At 37.2% G+C, this 26,021-nt stretch overlaps 2 protein-coding genes across 2 annotated transcripts; one reads left to right on the top strand and one right to left on the bottom strand.

Moving 5' to 3' along the window:
* Positions 1–6,129: 6,129 nt before the first annotated feature.
* LOC125833875 (uncharacterized) lies at positions 6,130–9,354 on the bottom strand. Its single transcript, XM_049513028.1, has 2 exons — positions 6,796–9,354; positions 6,130–6,690 (listed from the first exon to the last, which is right to left on the bottom strand). The coding sequence occupies exons 1-2, from the start codon at positions 9,352–9,354 to the stop codon at positions 6,130–6,132; spliced, it is 3,120 nt and encodes a 1,039-aa protein (XP_049368985.1).
* A 9,650-nt stretch (positions 9,355–19,004) lies between these two features.
* LOC125833874 (uncharacterized) lies at positions 19,005–19,565 on the top strand. The gene has a single exon (XM_049513027.1). The coding sequence runs from the start codon at positions 19,005–19,007 to the stop codon at positions 19,563–19,565; it is 561 nt and encodes a 186-aa protein (XP_049368984.1).
* The last annotated feature ends 6,456 nt before the right edge of the window (positions 19,566–26,021 follow it).

Genomic DNA, 26,021 nt, shown 5'->3' with positions numbered 1-26,021 from the left:
TAGGGTTAAGAGTCTTTAGGTATTAAAATATGAAGGTTAAGGAATTTAATCTCATCCGTTGAAACAAACTAAAATGAGTGGTCATGATTGAATAGGACGAGATTAACGGTTAGGATTAAAAGAGATGCTTTCAGATTTGGGTTTTAAAAAAGGCTAAAATTGAAATAGCAATTGATTTGAAGGGACTAGAATTGAAATGAATAGGTGGCTGTAATTGAAATAGAATTTGAAGTGAGATGGTTAGAATTAGAATAAAATCGGCTAGAATTTAAATGACTTTGAGGAAATCTTAAGAAATGCTATTCAATTAAAATACTACAAATATCATAATATTTTATATAATTAAACACATCTAAGATTTTAAAATATTTAAATAAAGTAATTATTTTGAGTTTCACTAATAATTTTACAAATATCTTAATAATATTTATGATAATTTTATAAAGCACACATACTAAAATGTACAATTTTAGACAAAATCAATTAAAATTTTAAACTCGAAATATATTTTTAAAAATACGTATTTAATCGAATAGCATTCCCAAAAGGGTTAAAGGTCGGTCAAAATTGGGTGTCAACAGCTGCCCTTTGGTTGCTTGGGAATGAAGGATGAATTATCGGGCAACCAACGTTGACTTAGTAGCCGATTCTGTCCGACCGACGAGAGATGTTAGTGGGATCAATTGAAATGAAGTAGGTTGAAAAAGGGTACAACCGAGACTTTTGTGTTAAGCCGCCTACATATCTCTGGTTATACGAGAATCAGGTCGTGTGTAGTTCTAGACTTAGGAGTAAACGAGGCTCCTAAAAATTGAAAAATTGTTACGGTATTCGAGTGGAACGATATCGGCTTGACTGGATAAGATAAGAGTAGCGAGAAAGGTATGACATAGAGATTTCTGGTTTAAGAGCGAGGGATCCAATGAAGAGAAGTAAAATTAGTAGCCAAGGGTTAAATGAAAAACGGTGATATGAGTAACAAAGAAATTGGTAGGGTCTTTGTTGTGATAGATGTAAGCACGATAATTGTAGTCGAGAGGGATATTGATCTTGCCTGCAAAATATTAGTCTCTGCAAATCTGTAGCTTATAGTATTACTAGAGCAAATATATCAAACAAACGATGAAGGTAAACATGATGCAATTTCCCATATCGACGATGATGTTTGCCATAAGACTATGAAAATGATGTCTTAGGCTATGATGTCTAGGGCCATGATACGCAAAAAATATATCCTCAGGTCATGAAATGTTGTCTGCGGGCCATGAAAAATGATGCCTTTAGACTATGACACATTTGGATCATGATAAGCAGAAAGTACATCCTTAGGCCATGATATGATGTCCGCAGGCCATGAAAAATGATGCCTTTAGACTATGACACTTTTGGATCATGATAAGCAGAAAGTAAATCCTTAGGCCATGATATGATGTCTGCAGGCCATGAAAATGATGCCTTTAGACCATGACGCCTTAGGAATAAAATAATGAATAAAGAAAGCGTATCTGTAATTCGGGCATCTGTTGATACTTGTAGCTTTTTTTTTAATTCGGACATATGCAATTCTCGAGCACAATGCAATCTCGGGCATATGCAATATCGGGCACAATGCAACCTCGGGCACATGCAGATGATGTAATTCTCGGGCACATGCAGATCTTGGGCACAATGTAATCTCGGGCACATGCAGATCTCGGGCAGAATGTAATCTCGGGTTCAATGCAATCTCGGGCACATGCATATGATGCAATTCTCGGGCACATGCAGATCTCGGGCACAATGCAATCTTCGGGCACATGCATATGATGCAATTCTCGAGCACATGCAGATCTCGGGCACATGCATATGATGCAATTCTCGGGCACATGCAGATCTCGGGCACATACATATGATGCAATTCTCGGGCACATGCAGATGATGTAATTCTCTGGCACATGCAGATCTCGGGCACAATGCAATCTCGGGCTCAATGCAATCTCTGGCTCAATCCAATCTCGGGCACATGCATCTGATGCAATTCTTGGGCACATGCAGATCTCGGGCACAATGCAATCTTCGGGCACATGCATATGATGCAATTCTCGGGCACATACAGATCTCGGCCACAATGCAATTTTCGGGCACATGCAATAGTTGATTGGAGGCATAGACCTTCGTCTTATTGAAAGGATTGGGTGTCATTTGTTGACGAATTCAGAATATTGTAGCTTTGACCCTTCGTCCTATTATAAGGAGTTGGTGCAGTTGAATGTTGATTTGTCGAGCTTGATATAAAATAGCTTGATTCTTTCGTCTGATTGGAAAGATGTACCAATAATTAGCGATCTGTCGGGCTCAAAATAACTTGGTCTTTCATTCATGTCAGAAGGACAGGGCACCGTTTACTAGCGATTTGTCGAGCTTAATAGCGGTCAGGTGATGCTGAAGTTATCTTTTGCGTCTGTACCTGTTTTCCTGTATTCAAAGAAAGATTGTGAGTTTAAAAATGGGGGCGGTTGATCTGCTCCGACCGGTGTGCTTCCTTTGACTTGCCATCTAGACCTTTCCGAGCATTTGCTTTGAAGAGAAATGTAAAATAGAGGGCGATAGAGTTTTCGAAAAAGCTTTTTGAAAATAATAAATTGTAAAAAGTAATGTTGAATCTTTGACCATGGCATAGTTTGAGACTTTGCAACATCTGACATCAGTATCAAATCTGTTATCTGATCTTTGTTGAAGATTGTAGTGAATTTTTGAGACCTTCAAAAATTCTGCCCCAGTCTTGATTTGTGCAGGAAATGCTTTGTTCAGAGGAATTTTTTAGACCCTCTCAAAAATTCTGCCCCAGTTACTGATTTGTGAGAAAAAATGCTTTTGATGGAATTTTTGAGTTCCTTTGAAAAATTATGCTCCAGTATCGTGATTTGCAAGAATATGTCCTTTTGATGGAATTTTTGAGACCCTCTCAAAAATTCTGCCCCAGTTAACAGTCAAAAGGGGAAAATGAAATTTTTATTATGATAAGACCGAACTCCAAAGGAGCGCCTACGTATCCCCTCTTAAACGGGAATCAGGTCTGACGTAGTTGCAAATACAGAGTAAAAGAGCATGAACAATTTAGATGTAATATCTTTTCACAGCATCTGAGTTGATGGGTTTGGGCCAAACTTCTCCATCCATTTCTGCAAGTATGAGGGCTCCGCCTATTAATACCCGAGAGACTATGTATGGACCCTGCCAGTTTGGTGAGAATTTACCCTTTGCTTCATCTTGGTTTGAAAAAATCCGCTTCAGAACCAGTTGCCCAGGTGAAAAATGTCTGGGTCTAACCTTTTTGTTGAAAGCTCTGGCCATTCTATTTTGATAAAGTTGACCATGACAAACGGCGTTAATCCTCCTTCCATCTATCAATGCAAGATTTTCCGCCCGAATTTGTATCCATTTAGCATCATCCAACTCCGCTTCTTGAATAATCCTTAGAGATGGTATTTCCACTTCGGCAGGTATCACAGCTTCATTACCATATACCAGAAAATAAGGCGTGGACCCAGTAGTAGTTCTGATGGTTGTACGATATCCCAACAATGCAAAGGGTAACTTTTCATGCCAATGTTTGTGATTATCGATCATCTTGCGCAATATCCTCTTGATGTTCTTGTTTGCAGCCTCAACAGCTCCATTCATCTGTGGTCTATATGCTGTAGAATTTCGGTGATTGATCTTGAACTTCTCACACAATGATCTCATCAAATCACTATTTAAGTTGGTTCCATTGTCAGTGATGATTGACTCAGGAATCCCGAACCTACAGATAATATTATTTTTGACAAAGTCATCCACAACCTTCTTTGTCACTGATTTGTGAGAGGTGGCTTCGACCCATTTGGTGAAGTAGTCAATTGCAACCAGAATGAATCTATGTCCATTGGATGCCGCTGGCTCGATTGGCCCAATGACGTCCATGCCCCAAGCTGCAAAGGGCCACGGTGAACTAGTAACATGGAGTTCGTTGGGAGGAACTCTGATCATATCTGCATGAGTCTGACATTGGTGACATTTTTTAACATAGCGGATACAGTCTGTCTCCATAGTTAGCCAGAAATATCCCGATCTCAAGATCTTCTTCGCCAGTGTAAAGCCATTCATGTGAGGACCACATGTTCCTGCATGTATCTCTTCAATCAACCTGTTGGCTTCTCTAGCTTCGACACACCTTAGCAACCCCAAATCGGGAGTCCTCCTATAAAGGATTTCTCCACTTAGAAAGAATTGATTCGCTAACCTCCGAATTGTACGCTTTTGTACACTTGTTGCATCCTCTGTATACTCACCACTCTTCAAATATCCTCGAATGTCATTGTACCAAGGCTTTCCATCAGGTTCTTCCTCGACATGAAAACAGTATGTCGATTGCTCATAGATGTGGATGTAAATAGGATCAATGTAATTATGATCAGGATGTTGAATCATGGAAGATAAGGTGGCTAAGGCATCTGCGAATTCATTCTGGATCATTGGCACATGTTTGAATTCTGCCTTGATGAACCTTTTACACAACCTATGCACGCACTCCAAGTATGGTAACAATTTCCGATTCTTAGTAGCCCATTCGCCTCGGACCTGATGGATCAATAAGTCTGAATCTCCTATTATTAACATTTCCTGGACATCCAAGTCAATAGCGCGTCGGAGCCCCAATATGCACGCTTTATATTCAGCCATATTGTTTGAGCATAGGAACCTGAGTTTGGCTGATACCGGATAATGTTGCCCAGTTGGTGAGATCAAAACAGCTCCGATGCCGGATCCGCTCAGGTTCTTAGCTCCATCAAAGAACATCCTCCAACCATCATATTCTTCAGAAATGTCTTCCCCGACAAAAGCTACTTCTTCGTCTGCGAAGTAAGTCTTCAAAGGTCTATAATCATCATCTACAAGGTTTTCCGCCATATGATCTGCTAATGCTTGTGCCTTCACTGCCTTCTGTGTAACATACACTATGTCAAACTCGCTCAGTAATATCTGCCATTTAGCCAGTTTACTAGTAGGCATGGGCTTTTGAAAGATATACTTCAGAGGGTCCATCCTTGAAATCAGATAAGTAGTATGCGAGGAGAGGTAGTGTCGAAGCTTCTGGGTGACCCAAGTTAAAGCACAACAGGTACGCTCCAATGGAGAATATCGAGCCTCATATGATGTAAACTTCTTACTCATGTAATATATCGCCTGCTCCTTCTTTCCAGTCTTATCATGTTGCCCCAAAATGCAGCTGAAAGCATTATCCAACACTGATATGTATAACAACAACGGTCTACCAGATTCTGGTGGAACCAACACAGGTGGATTGGATAAGTAATCTTTGATTTTGTCAAACGCTTGTTGACATTCTTCTGTCCATTTCACCGCAGCATCCTTCTTCAACAGCTTGAAGATAGGCTCACAAATGACAGTAGATTGAGCTATGAAACGACTGATGTAATTTAGTCGACCCAGGAAACTCATTACCTCTTTCTTACTCTTCGGCGGAGGTAGATCACGAATGACTTTGATTTTTGATGGATCCAGTTCTATACCTCGGCGGCTGACAATGAAACCCAAGAGCTTTCCAGCAGGAACCCCAAAAACACATTTTACAGGATTTAACTTCAGGTTATACTTGCGTAGCCTAGCAAAGAACTTTTGCAGATCATCTAGATGATTTGATCTCCTCTTTGATTTGATGATGACATCATCCACATAAACTTCAATTTCCTTGTGGATCATGTCGTGAAAGAAAGTGGTCATTGCCCTCATGTATGTAGCGCCATCATTTTTTAACTCGAAAGGCATTACCTTGTAATTGTAAACACCCCACGGTGTGATGAAAGCAGTCTTCTCAGCGTCGTCCTTGTGCATCTCAATTTGATGATAGCCAGCAAAGCAATCCATGAATGATTGTGTTTCATGCTTAGCACAGTTATCGATCAAGATGTGTATGTTGGGCAATGGAAAATTATCTTTGGGACTAGTTTTGTTGAGATCTCGATAATCCACACAGACTCTAACCTTTCCATCTTTCTTTGGCATTGGAACGACATTTGCAATCCATGTCGGGTACTCCGTCACTTGAAGGATTCCAGCATCTAATTGCTTCGAAAATTTCTTCCACAGCTACCCAGATCCCCGACGAGGTCTGGATGGAGTTGAGGTCCAAATGCTGATGCTGATCCTTGCTTCATTGCTTCCTCTAGGGTCCCCTTTCTCCTCCTCGTTGATCACGACATTACAACATTTTCCTTCCTCCTTGGTCAGAGATAAACCCTTCATGTCTTCCAAAAGATCACCAATGATACATCCCATGAAACCTGCTGATCGGAATGATTGGTGCAGCGGTGGTATCAGTTTCTTCAATGGATAGTAGTACCCATCTCTAGGTGGTTGCCAATCAAGCCACTCCTCAGTAGTATATTTATATCCCAGACTAAAAGTGGTTGAATGACGAACATGTTGTATAGGTTTAACTATTCCTTGCAAATTAGCTCCCAAACCTTTCCCGAGCTCGAAACCAAACCAGGTCATCATATCTATGATCTTCTGACTGAACCATGGTTGCACTTCAATGTTGCCAACAAGCTCAACTGTATGGTACATCTCACCGTCTAGATGACCCCCTCCTTCTATCGCATATACAGGATGTCCCTTTTCCCCATGAACTACAACCTCTTCATGATCCTATTCAAACTTCAAGCATTGATGAAGAGTAGAGGGAACTGCTCCGGCCATATGAATCCAAGGACAACCCAATAAGAGGTTATATGAAGATGGAATATCCAAGACCTGGAAAGCTATTGGGAAAGTAGCAGGACCAATGAACATGTCCAAGGTTATTTCTCCAATAGTACCCCTCTGAGAACCATCAAAAGCTCTCACATTCATCTTCCAAGTTTGGATCTTTGCACTATCCACGCCTAGCCTTGTCAACGTGGTCAGAGGGCAGATATTCAAACCCGAACCTGAATCAACCAAGGCTTTGGTGATTATCTTGTCCTGATATTGAACTGAAATGTACAAAGCCTTATTATGGGTTGTTTCTTCAATTGGCAACTCATCTTCATGGAAAGATAATCGATATGCCTCAAAAATCTGCCCGACCATTTGGGCTACCTCTCCTTGAGTGATGCTAGATGGGACATAGGCTTCACCCAGGACCTTCAATAGAGCATTCCGATGAGTTTCGGAAGATTGCAGCAATGATAGGATGGATATTTGAGACTGGGTTTTGCTCAATTGCTCAACAATAAAGTACTCTTTTGCTTGTATCTTCTTCCAAATTCCTTGATTTTCAAGTTCTACAATTGGTGCCTTGGATTTGCTGGAGCTTCCCTGCACCAAATTTTCAGAAGTGTAAATCCTTCCCGATCTAGTAACTCCTGCTGCGGTGTCTGTTTCTTCCACTTTTGTTTTTCCTTTTCTGTAGTCCCATGGAACAGCATGGGTATCATATTGGACAGGGGAAGGCGCCCTATAAACAATGAATGGAGGCTTGGGCTTGGCTATCTCAACCTCAAACGGAGCACGCCTTTGCACTACCATTGGAGTCTGAGCGGTAGCAATCATCGCTTCTTCTGGCTCAAGGACCCAAATGGATTTCTCCCAATCCGAGGTATCATCGGCTTCTATCATGTTGACCTGATGGTTAGGCAGAGGGTTATTTGCAACATTTGGTGCTGGATCTTTAAGTTGGATGGCCTTAGTATCAATCAACATTTGAATCTTATCTTTCAGGGCTCTGCAAATTTCAGTAGTATGACCTTTCATCCCAGAATGGTAGGCACAAACCTTGTTAGGGTCATACCATTTTGTGTGGACATCCACAGGCAATGCAGGAACTGGGGTGACATAGCCAGCCTCTTTTAGTCTCTCATAAAGCTGGACAATAGGCTCGGCCAGAGGGGTATAGTTCTTCGCAGGCCTTCTTTCATATGGTGGTCTGTTTCGGTAGTTTGATGTTTGAGTAGGTGGTGGGGTTTGGAAGTATGATGGTTGGGCATTATAGACAGGATATGAAGCTTGTTGGTATTGAGGAGGAGCATTTTGGTAATATACTGGCATGGGGTTGGGAGATATAGGTGGTGGAGCTGAAGGGTATGGAGTTTGGGGATATGGAGATGGATGTGGGGTTGTTGATTGGTACTTATAAGGGGTTCTGGTCCCCTGAGCCATCATGACTGAGCCTGTTTTCTTTCGATTTTCTGTCATTCCTCCGGATTGCAGAGCTTTGTTGGTGGCTTGCAGGGCTTCCAGATTGATGATAGTCCCATTTTTTATGCCCTCTTCAATCCTTTCACCTAGCTTGATAATTTCAGCAAAACTTTTCTCAGCTACAAGCATCATCCTATCATAATATTGTGGTTCTTGAGCACGGATGAAGTAGTCTTTCATCTGAGATTCTTCCATGGGAGGTCTGGCCCTAGCCGCCTCAGACCTCCATCTTATCGCATAATCCCTGAAAGATTCACTGGGCTTTTTCTTCAGGTTTTGGATGTAGAACCAATCAGGTGCATTTTCTACATTAAATCCAAACCTGTTCATGAAGTCTGTTGCCATGTCTACCCACTCATCCCATTTTCGAGGGTCTTGTTCAATATACCAGGACAGTGCCTCTCCGGAGAGATTCCTCATAAACAACTTCATGAGTATCCTCTCATCTCTCCCCACCCCTACAAGATTGTCACAGTACATTCGCAAGTGGGCTTTGGGATCTCCAATGCCATTAAACAATTCAAACTTCGGAAGCTTGTATCCTTCAGGTAGTTCTACATCGGGGTGTATACATAAATCCTCATAGCTCAGTCCTCCCAACCTCTTGCTTCCTTCCACATGTTGCACCCTGCTGGCCAAGTTATCTAATCTCTCGGTCAGGGTTTTTATCAGAATGTCCTTTTGGGAGGACTCTGATTCATGGTAGTTATGGGTCAAGGGAGCAGTTTCTACATAGATGGGGTTGAGGTTGTTATTTCCAAGAGTATATGAAGGATTTGCATTTGGAACTGGTTCTGGGATAGTTGGCTTAGTTTGTTGGTGGTAGTGGTAAAATGGGATTTGGGTATTTTGGGCATGAAGTGGTGGGAAGATATTTGGATGAGTGGGTTCAGGTCGGGGTACATTGGTTGGGGGATTGTTTGGCATAGTTGTTTGGTTAGAATGAGGAGGATTGTCTATATTTTCGCCAAATTGGGTTCCAAGAGAAATAGATAACTTGGCCAAATCGCGCATATGCGCTACTTCTTCTTCTAAATCTGCAATCTTGCGCTCAAGCCTAAGGACAAGGTCACTTGGAAGTTGCCCTCCCTCAGAAGTTTCTACTCTTTCGTTGCTGTTGTTGTTGTCAACCATTTTACCCTTGTCTGTTCTTTGAGGAGGAGGAGGAGAATGGGGGGTCCCTTTTGATCGTGTATGTGCCAGAATGAAGAGCAGATCAACCTTAGGAATGGGAAAAACAATGGAATCAACAGAAAACTGTGTTAGGGGATTAGAACAAATAATAATAATAATGGCACATTGTTTGAAATAAACGCCCTAGATGCAAGGGACCTCGTTGAGCCAGAGGTAGGCCTAAGACGTCATTTAAGTGATGCTTAATGATTAATTCAAGCCTTATTTGCCAAATGGAGTTTAGAGTTAGAGAAATAAAACGAACTTCATATATTGAATAATTTCAATTTATTACATCATACTAAACCAAAACTAGAAATAAACTAAAGGGCTAGGGATAACATGGGGAAATAAAAATCCTAAAAGAAACAGGGTCAATGCTGGTCTCCAATGTTAGGCACAATTTGTTGCCTCATTTCTGGAGTGATCTCATAGTCGCGGTTGAGGAGGTTGCGGGCCTATCTTCTTTCCTTTTCATCACCAAAGCCTGGAATGCCTTTTTCGCTCAAATCTGCATGCTTTGTGTCCTCCAAAAGCCACACGTAATACTCTGGTGTGCAGAAGGGTCTGTGCTCTCGAACATCAATAGTTACAACTTTTTCCCACCTTCGCAGTATAGTGTCCACTTGTGGTATTTCTGGCCCAAAATCATACCCATATTGGCCCATATGGGATCGTAGAGGTATCATTTGGATTTGACCAAACTGTCGGAGGACTCGGAGTGGTGCGTATGGTTGCACGCCATTTAAACCAATGAGCTCGATAAAGTAGAGCTCATTACCTTTTATAATGACACGACGAGGCTTCAACCAATAGTATTTCCATTGAATGTTGATGGCTGAACGTTCTCTCAAATAAACAAACCAGTCCTCTGTTCCCACAGGGGAAACAAAATATTTCATCCTTGAGGTATGATTGATGACTTTATTTCCCATAGTCCCTCTAAGAATGTCTACCGAATTTTCCTTTTGATAGAAATGCTCAACAGCCCAAAGTTGCAATAGAAAATTACACCCCTCAAAATACCTTTTGCCTTTGGTGCACTTGGTGAGTGCCCTTATAATTTCTGCCAGTATCATGGGAACTATAGTCTTTCCGCCTCGAGCCATCATACGAACCACATAACTTAGGCTAGTGTGTATTTTTCCTCCTTCTCTAGGAAAAATTAATGAGCCCAACAGTGCGACAGCGAAAGCATTAAGACGGTATCTTTCCCACTTCGCAGGAGAGCAAGCAAATTCTTTATGGAAGTTTTCATGGCCTTCCTCGTCTCCAAAACGTGAGTATAGAAACTCTAAAGAAATCCATCCCTCTTTCAGACAAAGCAAATTCGGATTATGACGCATGCCCATTTGTTTCAGGAAGGACCTTGGAGATGGCTTGTGTGGCACAATCATTTCACAATCTCTGTAAGGGAGACTAAGAAACCCACCAATCTCTTCAATCGTCGGGGTTAGTTCAAAATCCCTAAATTTGAACGCTAGCCTCTCCGAATCCCAAAACTTCAACAGTGCCTTAATCAAGTGACGATCTGACTCGATGGAGAATAAAGCAGTAAGGCCACCTAGTAGTTCGTTTGCCTCCAACTCTCGATTCCTTTCAATATCCTTCCACCAGACCTTCAAAGTAGGATTCACTTTGACTACCATTTGCGTGTTTGGAAAATTAGGAAATGCCATGACTCTGCAAACAGACAACAAACAAAAAACCTAAACTCCATATTGGCAAACTTGGCTTAATTTAATTATTATGACCACATTGACACATAAGTATGCAATTTGTCTAAAGGGTGTTGGGGCCCTTTTAGACAATAAGGTGGCTACTAATTATGTAGATTGACACCAAGTGTCAAACCACCTAGGGTTTATGCATCATGTATGACCTAATCAAGATTTCTAAAAGTTGGCTTGACACGGACTTGAAAGGGATTCTAGGCGAGAAGGCTTGTGGTTTCACGGTAGTAGAACTATTCGTTACGTCCACGCATATGCCGACTCTCTATAATTGGGTATTTTGAAGTGAAATGGAGTAGTTGTGAGAGGTGCAAAGGCACAACATCACGGTAACAAAAAAAAAGGAAGAGGGTCCCAATTGAGGGAAGTATGAATGGAATGACAGTTTATCAAAGCGGTAACATTTAGCATTTAGATTGAAAGCAGTAACATATAGGCAATTTTATGAAAGCGGTAAATAAGTAAATAAATACACGCATAAATAAAAGGACATAAACATATAAAATATTAGAGAATCAAGCAAATAAGGAAAGAGGGTATGAGATCATGCAAACAAGTAAACAAATAATGGAAAAGGAAAAGGGCGAAACATGAAAATAAACAAATAAGGAAGAAGGGAAAAGGGTGAAACATGAAAAACAGAAAATAAATAAGAAAACAAATAAACAAGGAAAACGAATAAAACCTTAACATGCTATTAATCAAACAAACAATGAAATAACCCAATAAATACCACATAAAGCATGAAACACGTAGTGGTTAAAACCTAACATCCCCAGCAGAGTCGCCATTCTGTCGCGCACCATTTTTCGCAAAACGGATTCTAGTGCACGACCTAACAACTCTTTTGGGTTTTGGAGCATGAAGAGTCGCCACCTAACGAATTAAGGCGCGTTATGTCACCTATCTAACCTAGCTAATTCTAACTAAGGTCAACGAACCAGAGATCATGGTAAGGGTTAAAATTACCTCGAGGGGAAGGTGTTAGGCACCCCTCGAGGTCCACAAATGTGGGTCCCGATCGTGTCTCATGCAATTTATGGGGGTTACAAATAGCAAGTATGGTCACTTCATTTATTATTTATTTTATAAACATGATTACTAGGTGATGAATAAATATTAAACAATTAAAATCAATTTATTTATTAATTTAATAAATTAAACATGCAAAACTAGGTGATAACAACATTAAGCAATTAAGAGCACTTTAATTATTTTAATTAATTAGTTAAACATGCAACTAGGTGATAACATAATATTAAGCAATTAAGGAAACTTTAGTTATTTTAATTAATTAATTGAGCATGCAAGACTAAGTGATAAGTCAACAAATAAATATTAAACAATAAGGAGATAAGCGAGGAGATAGAAATTACACAAATAGATAAGCAAACATTTTTTATTTTAATTAAACTACCCCAAATAATTATAACAAGTAAAGGGAGAAAAGGAAAGGGAGACTCTGAAGGACTTTAGGATCAGCACTCGACTTTCTTATTTCGGTCGACTTCTCGTAGGGACAGACAAAATCAAACTTTGTCATTTAGACCGAGTCGATGTCATCATCTCCATAGGGCCTAAACTACCCCTACCCCACCACCGCATGCTTTTCGTCTCTAAAAGGTGTCTAGCGTCCCCACGTAAGGTCCAAGAGGCATTGGACTGCTATTAGGGTGAATTTAGACAAAATAAAATATAATAGGCCACCTAGACACCAAGTCAAACAATTTAGACAAGCATTTAGCACGTAGGGTCTCGTATTGGCCTCTAGATTTTAATTTAAACATGCTAGCAAACACACATAAAGTGAAAGATCTTAGGCTTAGTGTGTGGGCATAAAATACATTACACATAATAGGCGGACTTAAAGTAGCAGTATTGAGCAAAGCAAGCAGAATAGCATGCAAATTACAATTGGTTGATTTTAAAATAGTAACAGCAAAGTGGTCACAAATGCAAGCAATATATTTTAAACAGTAGCAAACTAGGTTACTATTAACTAGCATGCTAAAGATGAATCATATTTTATTTCAAGTAGCGATGCAATTTATTTTCATGCATAAATTAATTATTTTGGACAAATTTTAATTATGGCAGATTTAAAATTGTAGCATGCAGAGGACAGTTCATAGCAGATTTTCATCTTATCATTATTTTTTTTAACATGCTAGAGATTATTTATTGCAACAAACATATGATTAATCTAATTTATTAAAGAATCTAAAATTGATTTTACAATTCCAAATTTTAGTGACATGCTGAAAATTGATTTATAAACTTATATACATGATTTCTAAGTGATTGAAAATATTATAGCTCCTATAGGCATGATTTCTAAATTTCATATAACATATAAATAATTAATAAAAATATTTCAACATATAAATTCTAATTTAGATACAAAAGTAATCATTTGAAGGTCCTAAAATGGCAGAAAATATATATTACTATGGATTATGGAAATATTCACAATTCTATTCATTTTATTATATGGAAGGAACTAGTTGAACTAAATGGGACAAGGAGCAGACAATGTGCAGCGGATCTATTTTAATTATTTAACATGCTGACCAATTATTTATTTAATCTTATAGGCATGGTTTCTAAATGAATGAATATGCTGACAAAAATAACCCAAACTATTGACATGTTGCAATTACACTAATTTAAGTGAATTAGGACTAGATTAATGGGCAAGATTATTATTGAAGCCTGTAAAGATTGTTTGAACTGATTAGATAGCATCAATTTTATTAGTCAAGTCCTATAGGCATACTTTCTAAGTGATAATGCCAAAATTAATTAGTAAAGCTCACATTGACAATTATGACAAGATCAATACTAAGAAAAAAAATCAAGATTACTCTTTTTAAATTCATTAGCATGCTGAAAAAGTTATTAGACATATAAAAGTTAAGATCTAGATTATTAACATACCAAAGGTTATTAAACCCTTTTTAAATTCAGACCAATTAATTAGTATCTAACATGCTTAAAGATCATTTATTACAAATCAATCAATTTTAAGATAAGACACGGTATACATAAGCAAATGGTTGATTTTAAGCCGTTTATTTATTAGATTTCGATATACTAGCATCTAGACATATTATCAATAGCGATCAACGTGTAATAAAACTAAGTGAACAGTTAGCACGTATTCCCTTCCACCCTTAGGCGATCCCCAAATTATTTCATATAAAGAGAATTAAGAGTTATACAACAATATTACAAAATCCCATAAAAATTAGCACTAATAGAAAAACATACATCAAAATAAAGCAAAACAAGGCTCTGTCCAAATGTATTCCGATCCGGGCGAACTCTTCATGTGTCTTGAACTTCAAGTTCAAAACCTGCTAAAAGGGAGTAGTGTAGCAGATACCTATAGTGACAAAGATATTCATAATACCGCATATTCATAGCAATCTATCACTTTATATATAGGCAGCACACATAAGAGTCGAAACGAATGAAGAATAATCAATAGATATATTATTACACACAGAGAGAGAGAACGAATAACTAAATCGGATGCTTCCTTGTATTCAACTAAACACACAATACACATTAATTAAGGTAAAGAAATTAACAGGTCACCATATTAATTATAATAATTTCATTATTTGAAGACACTCAAAAAAAATATAATTATTTAAAGGGGAGGAATAAAATTACATCCTCAATCCTATATCAATATTCGCACTGAATTAACATAACTTACCATAATAAGACAGTGAGCAAATCAACAGAATGAAGTTAATGAGTAAGTAACCAATTTAGCAATCAACGGAATCACTCAAAACAGAAAGTTTAAACAATATCATCGATATTACTAAGTCAATATACCGACAAGTATTAAGACATCAACTAAAATGAGGATTATCAACTTCATCAGTGAAAGGGACAATTAATTAAGGAAGGACAATATCGTACAACTCCAAATACACGATTTAACAATTTAACCAAATTTTAAATAGAGCACCGATTCACAAAAATCCTATTTTTTAAAGGTTTGAAGCCAGACTGAATTAACGCATGATCAATTAAAGAGACACTCAATTAAGGGCAATAGTTATCATTCCAACTTATCCCCTTAAATCAAAAACTAACAAATCCAATAATATTAAAAAACAAGGATATTCCACTGTTTATGGAGAAATAGATAACAAGAAATATATTGACATTCCAAGTCAAAGGCAAATTATAATATTAAGAGTGCTAACATCTATAAAGTAGCAGATTACAAACTAGCAGTTATCAAGGAGATATATTGACGTTCTAAATCGGATTAAATGATATTTTGGCAAGGTTTGAACACCTAGTTCATGAAATTAGAACATCACAAAGAGGTAATGCTTAACAATCAAAAGATAATAAATAGTGATTCACAGTACTTAGTGTAGCCTTCACATAGAGCCAAAAGCAAATCACAGATTCCACAATTGAACTAAGACATTATTAAAGGGTAAATTAAACGAAAGACTAACCCGGACGGATCTGTTAAGATCCGTCTTCAAGAAGACCAAAACGTGATTTTCCGAGAAGCTCTAATTTCATAATCGCTGAACTGCTTGCTTGCCAGAGTTGTTGTTGATGTTTGTCGTTGGTCCGTGCTGCTGCCTTCGGAGCTCGCTGGTGGCTGTCTGTTCTCACTGGCTGGAGCTACTGCTCGTCGTGGTCTCGCCTGGTGGCTGGTTGGAACTGCTGATGGCTGCTGCTCGCTGGAGTTGTTGGCTGCTGCTCGCCAGGCTGCTGGTTGTTGTTCGCCAGAGCTGCTAGTTGCTGCTGCTTGACGGAGCCAAGAGGGAGAGAAGGCGGTCGCCTGGCTGCTGCCGGAGCTGCTGGTTTCGCCGGTGCTCCCTACCTTGTCGAAAAAATAAAGGAGAGAGAAAGGAGAGGGGAGCAACGAAGAGAGGGAGAGAGAAACGGCTGCCACCAGTAAGTGGTGGCAATTTTCGCCGGAAAGATGTAGAGAAGAGTTGAGAGACGGCTGCTAGAGTGGAGAGGAGAGAATAGAGTAAAATGTTAGGGTTAAGAGTCTTTAGGTATTAAAATAGGAAGGTTAAGGAATTTAATCTCATCCGTTGAAACAAACTAAAATGAGTGGTCAGGATTGAATAGGACGAGATTAACGGTTAGGATTAAAAGAGATGCTCTTAGATTTGGGTTTTAAAAAAGGCTAAAATTGAAATAGCAATTGATTTGAAGGGACTAGAATTGAAATGAATAGGTGACTGTTATTGAAATAGAATTTGAAGTGAGATGGTTAGAATTAGAATAAAATCGGCTAGAATTTAAATGACTTTGAGGAAATCTTAAGAAATTCTATTCAATTAAAATACTACAAATATCATAATATTTTATATAATTAAACACATCTAAGATTTTAAAATATTTAAATAAAGTAATTATTTTGAGTTTCACTAATAATTTTACAAATATCTTAATAATATTTATGATAATTTTATAAAGCACACATACTAAAATGTACAATTTTAGACAAAATCAATTAAAATTTTAAACTCGAAATATATTTTTAAAAATACGTATTTAATCGAATAGAATTCCCAAAAGGGTTAAAGGTCGGTCAAAATTGGGTGTCAACAAGAGTTAATGTGAATAGAGAGGTATTGAAGTCTCAAGTGAGATCATAGCCAATGTTGGTAGAATCATTAGCCAATGTTTCATAAATTTGAAAAAAAAAAACAGTATGAGTTAATCTCCACAATAAGATACTTAGGTAAATCAAAGAAAATATTTGTAAGATCCTAAATAAAATTATGTCAGAATGAGTCATTAAAAAATTGAGATAATTACACGTAAAAGGGTCTTCAATAAGACTCTTAATATATTATCGTGTGAATTGTAACATTACATGTTCAAAATTCAACAATCTTTGCACTTCGTGGTGAGATTTCTTATTTTTTTTATAAAATTAAGAGATAGAAAATAAAATGATTCGAAATCATAAAGAAAATTAATTGAAATAAGTTTTATTGGTCCATTAATTTTAGGTCTTCCTCTTAACTTCTTCGACATTTTTTCCTCCTCCTTCTCTCATGCTTCTTGTTCTTTTTTATTATTTTTGGACTACTAAGAAGAAGATTATAAACTAGGGGCAATATAGTCATTTCCTAGTCTACGAATATTTTGATTATTTTCTTAACCTAATTTGTAAAAGTCGATCATGGTCCTATATATAAGACTTTGTATTCGATTGAATCATTTACTAAATTTGTTAAGGAATCAACATTGTTGCAATTGGAGTAGAACGAATGCAGGGCGAGCAAGTTTAAAGTTATGTGAGGCAGGACAAGTTCGGATTTTTATGGGTACGGACATACGGTAGGTACGGTGGGTGTGTAGCTTTAAATTTTTGTTGTGGATCTGCAAAACTTCAAACAACTTCCAAGCAATAATGGTCTCAAATTTTTGTGTAGACACTAGGTAATTACCTTTGAATTTGAACATTTGATAAAGAAGTAAAAAATCACCCAAAAAAATACAAAGAAGTAAAAAATGTATCAAATTTACAAGAACTTAAATCAAGAAGAACAAATGAAGTCTCAAAACATATTGCATTTTCAATACCCCTAAACTGAATCATTGGATGATAATAATTATGATCATAGGTTGTAAAAAAAAGTGCGCAATTGCAAACTTCACTCCCTCCAATCCACCCTATTATCATTCCTAACAAATACATGTGTTGACTGTTAACTAAGCTTATGCTTTGGTGATCCGAGAGAAAAGTCAAAGAGTTATGGGGTGATAGCAAGGGCGAATTCAAAATTTATGTTAAGTTTGTAGGTATTTTTTAATAAGTCATTACCTTAAGTTATAATCCTTCGATGTGAGAAGTTACACTTAATCATTACCATATCGATTAATTCAAAAAAAAGTTACAACTATTGGAGAGAAAAAGACATAATAAAGTACAATAATGAATAAATAAAGAATTGAAAATTACAAAAGTGTTGTAAATGCATTAATGTGGATGTCATCGTAACTCTCTTTGAAGTTCATGTACGAAATTAATGAACACTATTTAATTCATCTAACTTTGAAGAGGCATTTTGTACTATAAATAGGCGTTGAATATTTTATAAAAGATACAATCGAAAAGTACAGAAGAAAGAAATAAGAAAGCATTCTCTCCCATATATCTTGTCTATATATTTATTGTCTTATATTATTTTATATTGCTAATATTTCACAACACGTTATCAGCACGAGTCTCTACCAATTGAGACCTACTTAATTCGGAATTATCTTTTTTCCTAAAAGTTAATCAAATTTCATTTAGAGTCGGGTATACATTTATATATTTATAACACCTCTAATAGGACTTGCATAAATCTTTGATCTATAATTTAATTACGGTATATATAACTTGATTTAGCTATTATTATGATACTTTATTAGGCATAATAATCAATACGTTTCAGGGTTATATTGTTATGTTATTTATATGCTACTAACTTATAACTCTAAATTAATTACTAAGTAATATGATAGCATGCTAGTTAAAATAACTCGTAAGTATTTTCATACATTATGATAAGTATATTGGTGTGTGTCATAAAGAAGAATATTATTATATTAAATATGACTTGAAACTCTTTAAAAAAATTGGCGTTAATATCTATTGAAACTAATAATAAATATTGTAGAACAATTAAAATTACATATTAAATTTACTGTTTCAATACGTCATTAGTTTATATGTTTTTGAGACATTCAATGTGCATGCATATAACATATAATATATTATATAATCATATTATACTTTATCATTTGAACATTAATTTACCATTTATTATAAAGAAACCAACATCATAATATTAACTCAATTATTTTATGATAGTTTCCATCATGTCGAATTTGTCAAAGCTTGAATTTGTGGCACTTGACATTTCTAGAAAGAACTATTTGTCATGGGTACTTGATGCCGAAATTCACCTTACCGCTAAGGGTCTTGGTGATTGTATAATCGATGAAAATAAGGCATCAATTCAAGATAAAGCGAAAGCTATGATTTTCCTTCGTCATCATCTTGATGAAAGCCTGAAGGTTGAATACTTAACAGTGAAAGATTCACTTGACTTGTGGATAGGTTTGAAAGGGAGGTATGACCACCTCAAGGCAACTGTATTGCCAAGGGCTCGTTATGAGTGGATGCACTTACGGTTTCAGGATTATAAAACTGTAATTGAGTATAACTCTGTTGTATTTAGAATAACTTCCCAATTAAAATTATGTGAGGAAACTATAAAAGCTGAGGACATGTTGGAAAAGACATTAACTACTTTCCATGCCTCTAATATGATATTACAACAACAATATCGTGAAAAAGGTTTTCAGAAATACTCTGAATTGATCTCATGCCTTTTGATGGATGAGCAGCATAATGACCTTTTGAATGAAAAATCATGAAGTTCATCCCGCTGGAAGTGCTCCATTACCAGAGGCACACGGGGTAGAAGCAAACATATAGTCTGAAATAAGATAAAATAATCGAAGCCATGAAAATATGTATGGGCGTGGCAAGGGCAAAAGACGATGTAATAATCGTCGAGGTGGTAGTCATAACAAAAGAGAGAACAATATGGGTTCTCAAAATAATCCTTCTAAAGGAAAGGGCGATCATTGTCATCGTTGTGGCCTTAAAGGTCATTGGAAAAATGAATATCGGGAACATGAGCATTTTGTCACGTTGTATCAAAAGTCCTTCAAAAGAAAAGGAAAGAAAAGTGGTGCCTCCTCTTCTAATGCCCGGGTGGAGTCACATTTGACTCTCAAAGATGATGCTCAGGCAAGGTCTTCTCAAAAATATGATGAGAATGTTGAGGCAAATTTAGCATTGAAAGATGATGATTTTGATGGGCTCGATGATATTACTCATCTAGAAGCTGAGGACTTCTTTGGGGATCGCAATTGAAGATTAATAATTGAACTGGGAAATGAATAATGTTGTTATGTGTTTTTAATGTCTTACTTAAAGTTCATGTACTGAAATTTTCTTTTGTTAAGTTTCGTACTACTTATTATGTATTTTTATTTTTATGAAGATAAATAAAATTTTCCTAATCTTCAGTTGGAGCCAAGATGAATAATGGAGATATGTGCCTTCTGGACAGTGCCACAACTCATACAATACTAAGAGAAAAGAAATATTTCTCTCATTTGATCACGAAAAAGGCATATATTAATACAATATCCGGTAGTACAAAATTGATTGAGGGCTCTGGAAGAGCGGCCTTATTACTACCTGGAGGAACATTATTAATAATTGATAAAGCATTGTATTGTAGCAAGTCTCAAAGAAACTTGCTAAGTTTCAAGGTTATTCGCCAAAATGGCTATCATGTTGAGACTGCAAATGAAGGAAAAGTTGAATACCTTTATATTACTACAATAAATGCGGAGAAGAAAATTGTGCATGAAAAATTAGCTGCACTTTCTTCAAGGTTGTACCATACAAATATTGGTACGGTAGAATCATATGCTGTAGTAAATAAAAGGTTTGATAATTCTAATGATTTTGTCATTTGACATGACCGGTTGGGCCATCTCGGTTATAATATGATACGAAGAATAATTGAGAATTCACATGGGGATACTTTGAAGAACCACAACGTTCTTCAATCAAAGGAACTCTCTTGTGCTGCTTGTTAACAAGAAAAGTTGGTTATCAAACCATCAGTGGCTAAGGTTGGGGTGGAATCCCCTGCATTTTTGCAACATATACAGGGTGATATATGTGGACCTATTCACCCTACATGTGGACCATTTAAATATTATACTGTCTTGATAGATGCATCTACAAGATGGTCTCATATGTGCTTATTATCAACTCGCAATATGACTTTTGCGAGGTTGTTGGCTCAAATAATAAGGTTAAAAACACAATTTCTAGATTATGCAATAAAAACAATTCGTCTTGATAATTGTCACTCTTCGAGCCTACACCCTGGGCGAGATTGACACTCAAGAACCATTGATGGCCCCAAGAAAACCCTTGGTCTGACTTACTTACTCAGCGGAAGACTTTAAGCATTAAGAAAAGAACTCAAATGCAAGATAATTCAACTTTCTCAAACTAAACTCATAATGTTTTAGAAATAAACATTTAACTTAGACAAAGTGGCAACTCAAATCTGAACATAAGTCAATAACAAAATAAAGACAAATGAACTAACTGACTATCTATCTATGAAGCCTCTAATAACTGAGATGGATGTCGGGACAAGACCCACGACATCCTAATGAACAAAATACTGAAAAGCAATAAATAGGGGTCCTCCGAAAGTAAGGAGGCTCACCAACAAACTCTGGAGCTCAACTAGAATCAACGATGCGCTGGATGCTGATCCTGGTTACTTGTGTTTGCATCATAATAAGATGCAGGCCAAATGACACAATACATTGAATGTACGAGTATGCGAAGGGAATTCTAAAACAAGACATAAGCTTGAAAGGAACTGAAGAACTTACCTAACTCAACACAACTCAACATAACTGAGCTCATTTCAATATAAAGCAGTTTAAAACAAGTGTAATATAAAGAAAAGTTGTTTAAAACATGATGTCAACTCTGTGTGTATGCAAAGATACATATAACTCTGAAATGTATGTAAAAATACAAATAAACTATGTATATAAGAATACAATTACTTATGTGGGAGTTTCTCTAACCGACAACCATCACTTAAGAGCTATTGTGATGATACATCATTTTGCCTCACGCTGCTAAGGCCATCATATACCTTGCCAAGGGTATAGAACCTGAACTACTAAGTGGATCCACTAGTTTATGCTAAAAATCACTAAAGGAATCATCTAAAAAGTATGACCCTTTTCTACCCATGATGGCTATATGAGTTATGGGGGCTGTGAGTTGTCTGAACTCTCCCTCATATCAGTGCTCAATACTACTCCCAAAATATGATACTAGCTCTTATGTTTAAAAACATACTTCTTTCTGTGATTTGAGATAATTGCTCAAAAACTTAGCTCAAAGGCTATCTTGGAAATCAAAGTTTCCTATCTTGCTTCATTTAGAAAGCGATTACTCTTTTCGGAAAACTAGTTCAAAGGCTCTTTGGAAATCTCAGTTTTCGTTCTTATTTAAATGTGAAAACATTTTAAACTCTTTGGGAATACATAGTTCCCATATACATCCTTGATGAGATGAACTTCAAACTCTACTCTTTACTCAACTTAAACTTTAAGTCTTAAAAGAAAGTTAAAAGCATTTGCAAAAGACTTCTTGAAAAGACTCTAAGAACTTCATTGACTTGGCTCTTGACTTTCCTTGAATTTGAATTTATGGATTCAAGGTTATGATTCATGTTTTCTGGATGATTTATAGATGTTTAGAAGTCATTTAGAGTAATTAGAATCAATGGAAAGTGTTAGTACACTTTAGAAGGACTTAAATAGGCTAAATGATGAAAAACTGGTGAAAAACGACGATCCAGGCGTGTCCCTGGCGTGCCGCGCTAGCCCCCACTTTTTAGGGATCTTTTTGGGCGCACTGTAGGGACGCCGCCCTAGCCTCTCTGGCGCTATAGGGGCACGACGCGCCTGGCCTTCCCTAGGTGCATCTGATGAATTTTTCAACTCGTTTTTTGATCCTAAATCAATTTATTTTCTCAATACTTTCTTAGATTCAGATACCCAAAACATGTACACTAGAATGTAACTCGAAACAACTCTTAGCATTGCTAAAACGTCTCAAGAAAATTACCCATCAATCACATGTAAGTTCAAGAATGAAAACAATTCAAGAACATAACTCAAGAACATCAAATTCTAACTCTTTTAGGACGAAAATCACTGAATTAAGCATGTTTGGCGCATAGGTGAATTGACCCAACTCTATGTGATCTCACATACCTCGTAGGGATCACCCCTTCACGAAATCCACGATCTTAGCTTCGAGAAATTGACGATTATTGCTTCTTCTCCTCTTTTCTCTTTTTCTTTTCTCTTCTCTAAAACCCTAACTCAATATTGTAAAAGCGTAAATTGAATCCTATCAGTTTAGACCCCAATTAAGAACCCCAAAATGAAATTAAGTCATGGGGTATGGAAAAGACCATAATGCCCTTCTAAAATTCGGATTACACTTTCTTTATTTGAACAACCCAACTTCAAATGGTCATATCTCACTCAAACTAACTCAGAATTGAGTAAACTCGGCGGCGTTAGAAATATTATTCCAAGATCTTTCCTACGATATCTAGAAGCACACCTAAATCATCCTGAGTTAGGAGTTATGGTCGTTTAAATTTGACTAAAAACTTAAACTTAACTTAACCAATTTTCCAGATTTTCATTCTTTCCCAAAATGACTCTTTCTATTTCTAGTTCTTTCTAGTTATGGGGTGTTACAATATCTCTCCATTGGGAACATTCGTCCTCGAATGAGATAACTCTTCATAGGCTAAGGGTGTAACATGTAACATTCAGCTCAAACACCCAACAAGCAATGCAATTACAACAAGCCAACTTATAAATTAAAAAGTACTAAAAAGAGAATAAGTACATTGATCTGGAATTTCTCCGAATTCAAAGAGATGTGGATATCTCTTCTTCATATCCTCCTCAGCTTCCCAAGTAGCTTCCTCAACAATTTGGTTCCTCCAAAGGACTTTGACAGATGCTACTTCCTTAGTCCTTAACTTGCGTACTTGGCGATCGAGAATCTGAATCGGAATCTCCTCATAAGATAAGCTATCATTGATGCTAATATCTTCAGTTGGTATGATCAATGAAGGATCACCCATGCACTTCTTCAACATGGAGATGTGAAAGACCATATGAACCATGGCTAACTCTTGTGGTAGCTCCAACTCATCAGCTACACTACTTACCCTTTTTGATATTCTGTAAGGGCCAATTTATCGGGGACTAAGCTTCCCCTTCTTACCAAATCTCATAACACCTTTCATGGGTGAAACTTTCAAATATACCCAATCATCTACTTCAAACTCTAACTCTCTTTTCCTAACATCAGTGTAGGACTTCTGACGACTCTGCGCCGTTTTCAACTTCTCTTGAATCAGTTTCACCTTCTCCATAGCTTGATGAACTAAATATGGTCCTATCAATACTGCTTCACCAACTTCAAACCATCCAATAGGAGATCTACATCTCCACTCATAAAGAGCTTCATAAGGAGCCATTTGGATGCTAGAGTGGTAACTATTGTTCTAAGCAAATTCAATAAGAGGTAGGTGATCATCCCAATTACCTTCGAAATCAATCACACAAGCCCTCAACATATCCTCTAAGGTCTGAATAGTGCGCTCTGCTTAACCATTTGTCTGAGGATGAAAAGCAGTACTCAAGTTCACCTTTGAACCCAAGCCTTTCTGGAATGACTTCCAAAACTGTGTAGTAAATTGTGCACCTTATCTCCTAGTTGATATAATCGAAATAGGGACTCCATGAAGTCTTACTACCTCTTGAATATATAACCTGACATAATCTTTTGTTGAATGGGTAGTCTTTACCGGTAAAAAATGGGTTAATTTTGTCATTCTGTCAACAATCACCCAAATCGAATCATGATGCCTGCGAGACCTTGGTAAACCTGTGATGAAATCCATATTAATCATCTCCCACTTCCATTCCGGAAGTTCTATATTCTGATTCATATCATCGGGACTTTGATGCTCTACTTTAACTTGTTGGCAATTCGGACACTTAACAACAAATTCTGCAATGCCCTTCTTCATACTACTCCCCCAATAGGCTTCTCTCAAATCGCGATACATCTTTGTGGAACCCTTATGAATGGAATATCTAGAGCTATGAGCTTCCTCCATGATCCTCTCTTGGAGTCCATCCACCATTGGTACACACAATCTACCTTGATATCTCGGTACGTCATCTCTCCCTGTTCAAAAGCCATAACTTTCTGCTTATGAACATTTGCCTTCAATTCAAGCAAAATAGGGTCTTGGTCTTGCTTTTCTTTTACTTCTGACATTAATGATGATTCAACCCCATTCATCACCACTACTTCTCCTTATGTGAAATCCATTAGTCGGACTCCTAAGCATGCAAGTTTATGCACATCTTTTGCTAACTCTCTCTCTTTTCTTCCTCAAAATGGGTGGTACTACCCATAGAAAATCTACTCAAGGCATCAACAACAACATTAGCCTTACTTGGATGATAAAGAATACTCATGTTATAATCCTTGAGTAATTCCAACCACCTCCTTTGTCTGACATTAAGCTCTTTCTGAGTAAACACATACTGAAGGCTCTTGTGATCCGTGAATACATCTACATGAGCACCATATAAATAATGGTCCCATAGCTTTAAAGCAAATACTACAACAGCCAACTCTAAGTCATGGGTTGGGTAATTTTTCTCATGAACTTTTAACTATCTGGATGCATAAGCTATAACCTTGCCATTTTGCATCAACACACAACCCAAACAACTCTAGACGCATCACAATATACCACAAAACCTTGAGTACCTTCTGGTAAGGTCAACACTGGGCAATAATTAACCTTTTTTTCAATTCCTGAAAGCTTTTCTCACAAGCTTCAGACCATTGAAATTTCATTGTCTTCTGGGTTAACTTGGTCAAAGGGGATGAAATAGATGAGAGCCCTTCTACTAACCTTCTATAATAGCCAACTAAACTCAAGAAACTCCTAATATCAGTCAGAGATATGGGTCTAGGCCAATTTTGTACTGCCTCAATTTTCTGAGTATCAACTTTAATTCCCTCTCCAGACACAACGTGGCCTAAGAATGCACAGACTCAAGCCAAAACTCACACTTAGAGAACTTGGCATACAACTCTCTATTTTTTAAAGTTTGGAGAACTATTCTGATATGACTAGCATGATCTTCTTCATT

This window comes from Solanum verrucosum, unplaced genomic scaffold (assembly GCF_900185275.1).
Source record: "Solanum verrucosum unplaced genomic scaffold, falcon-dt-bn FXZP01000108.1, whole genome shotgun sequence".
NCBI classification, from domain to species: domain Eukaryota; kingdom Viridiplantae; phylum Streptophyta; class Magnoliopsida; order Solanales; family Solanaceae; genus Solanum; species Solanum verrucosum.
This window is presented reverse-complemented; position numbering and strand designations above follow the sequence as displayed.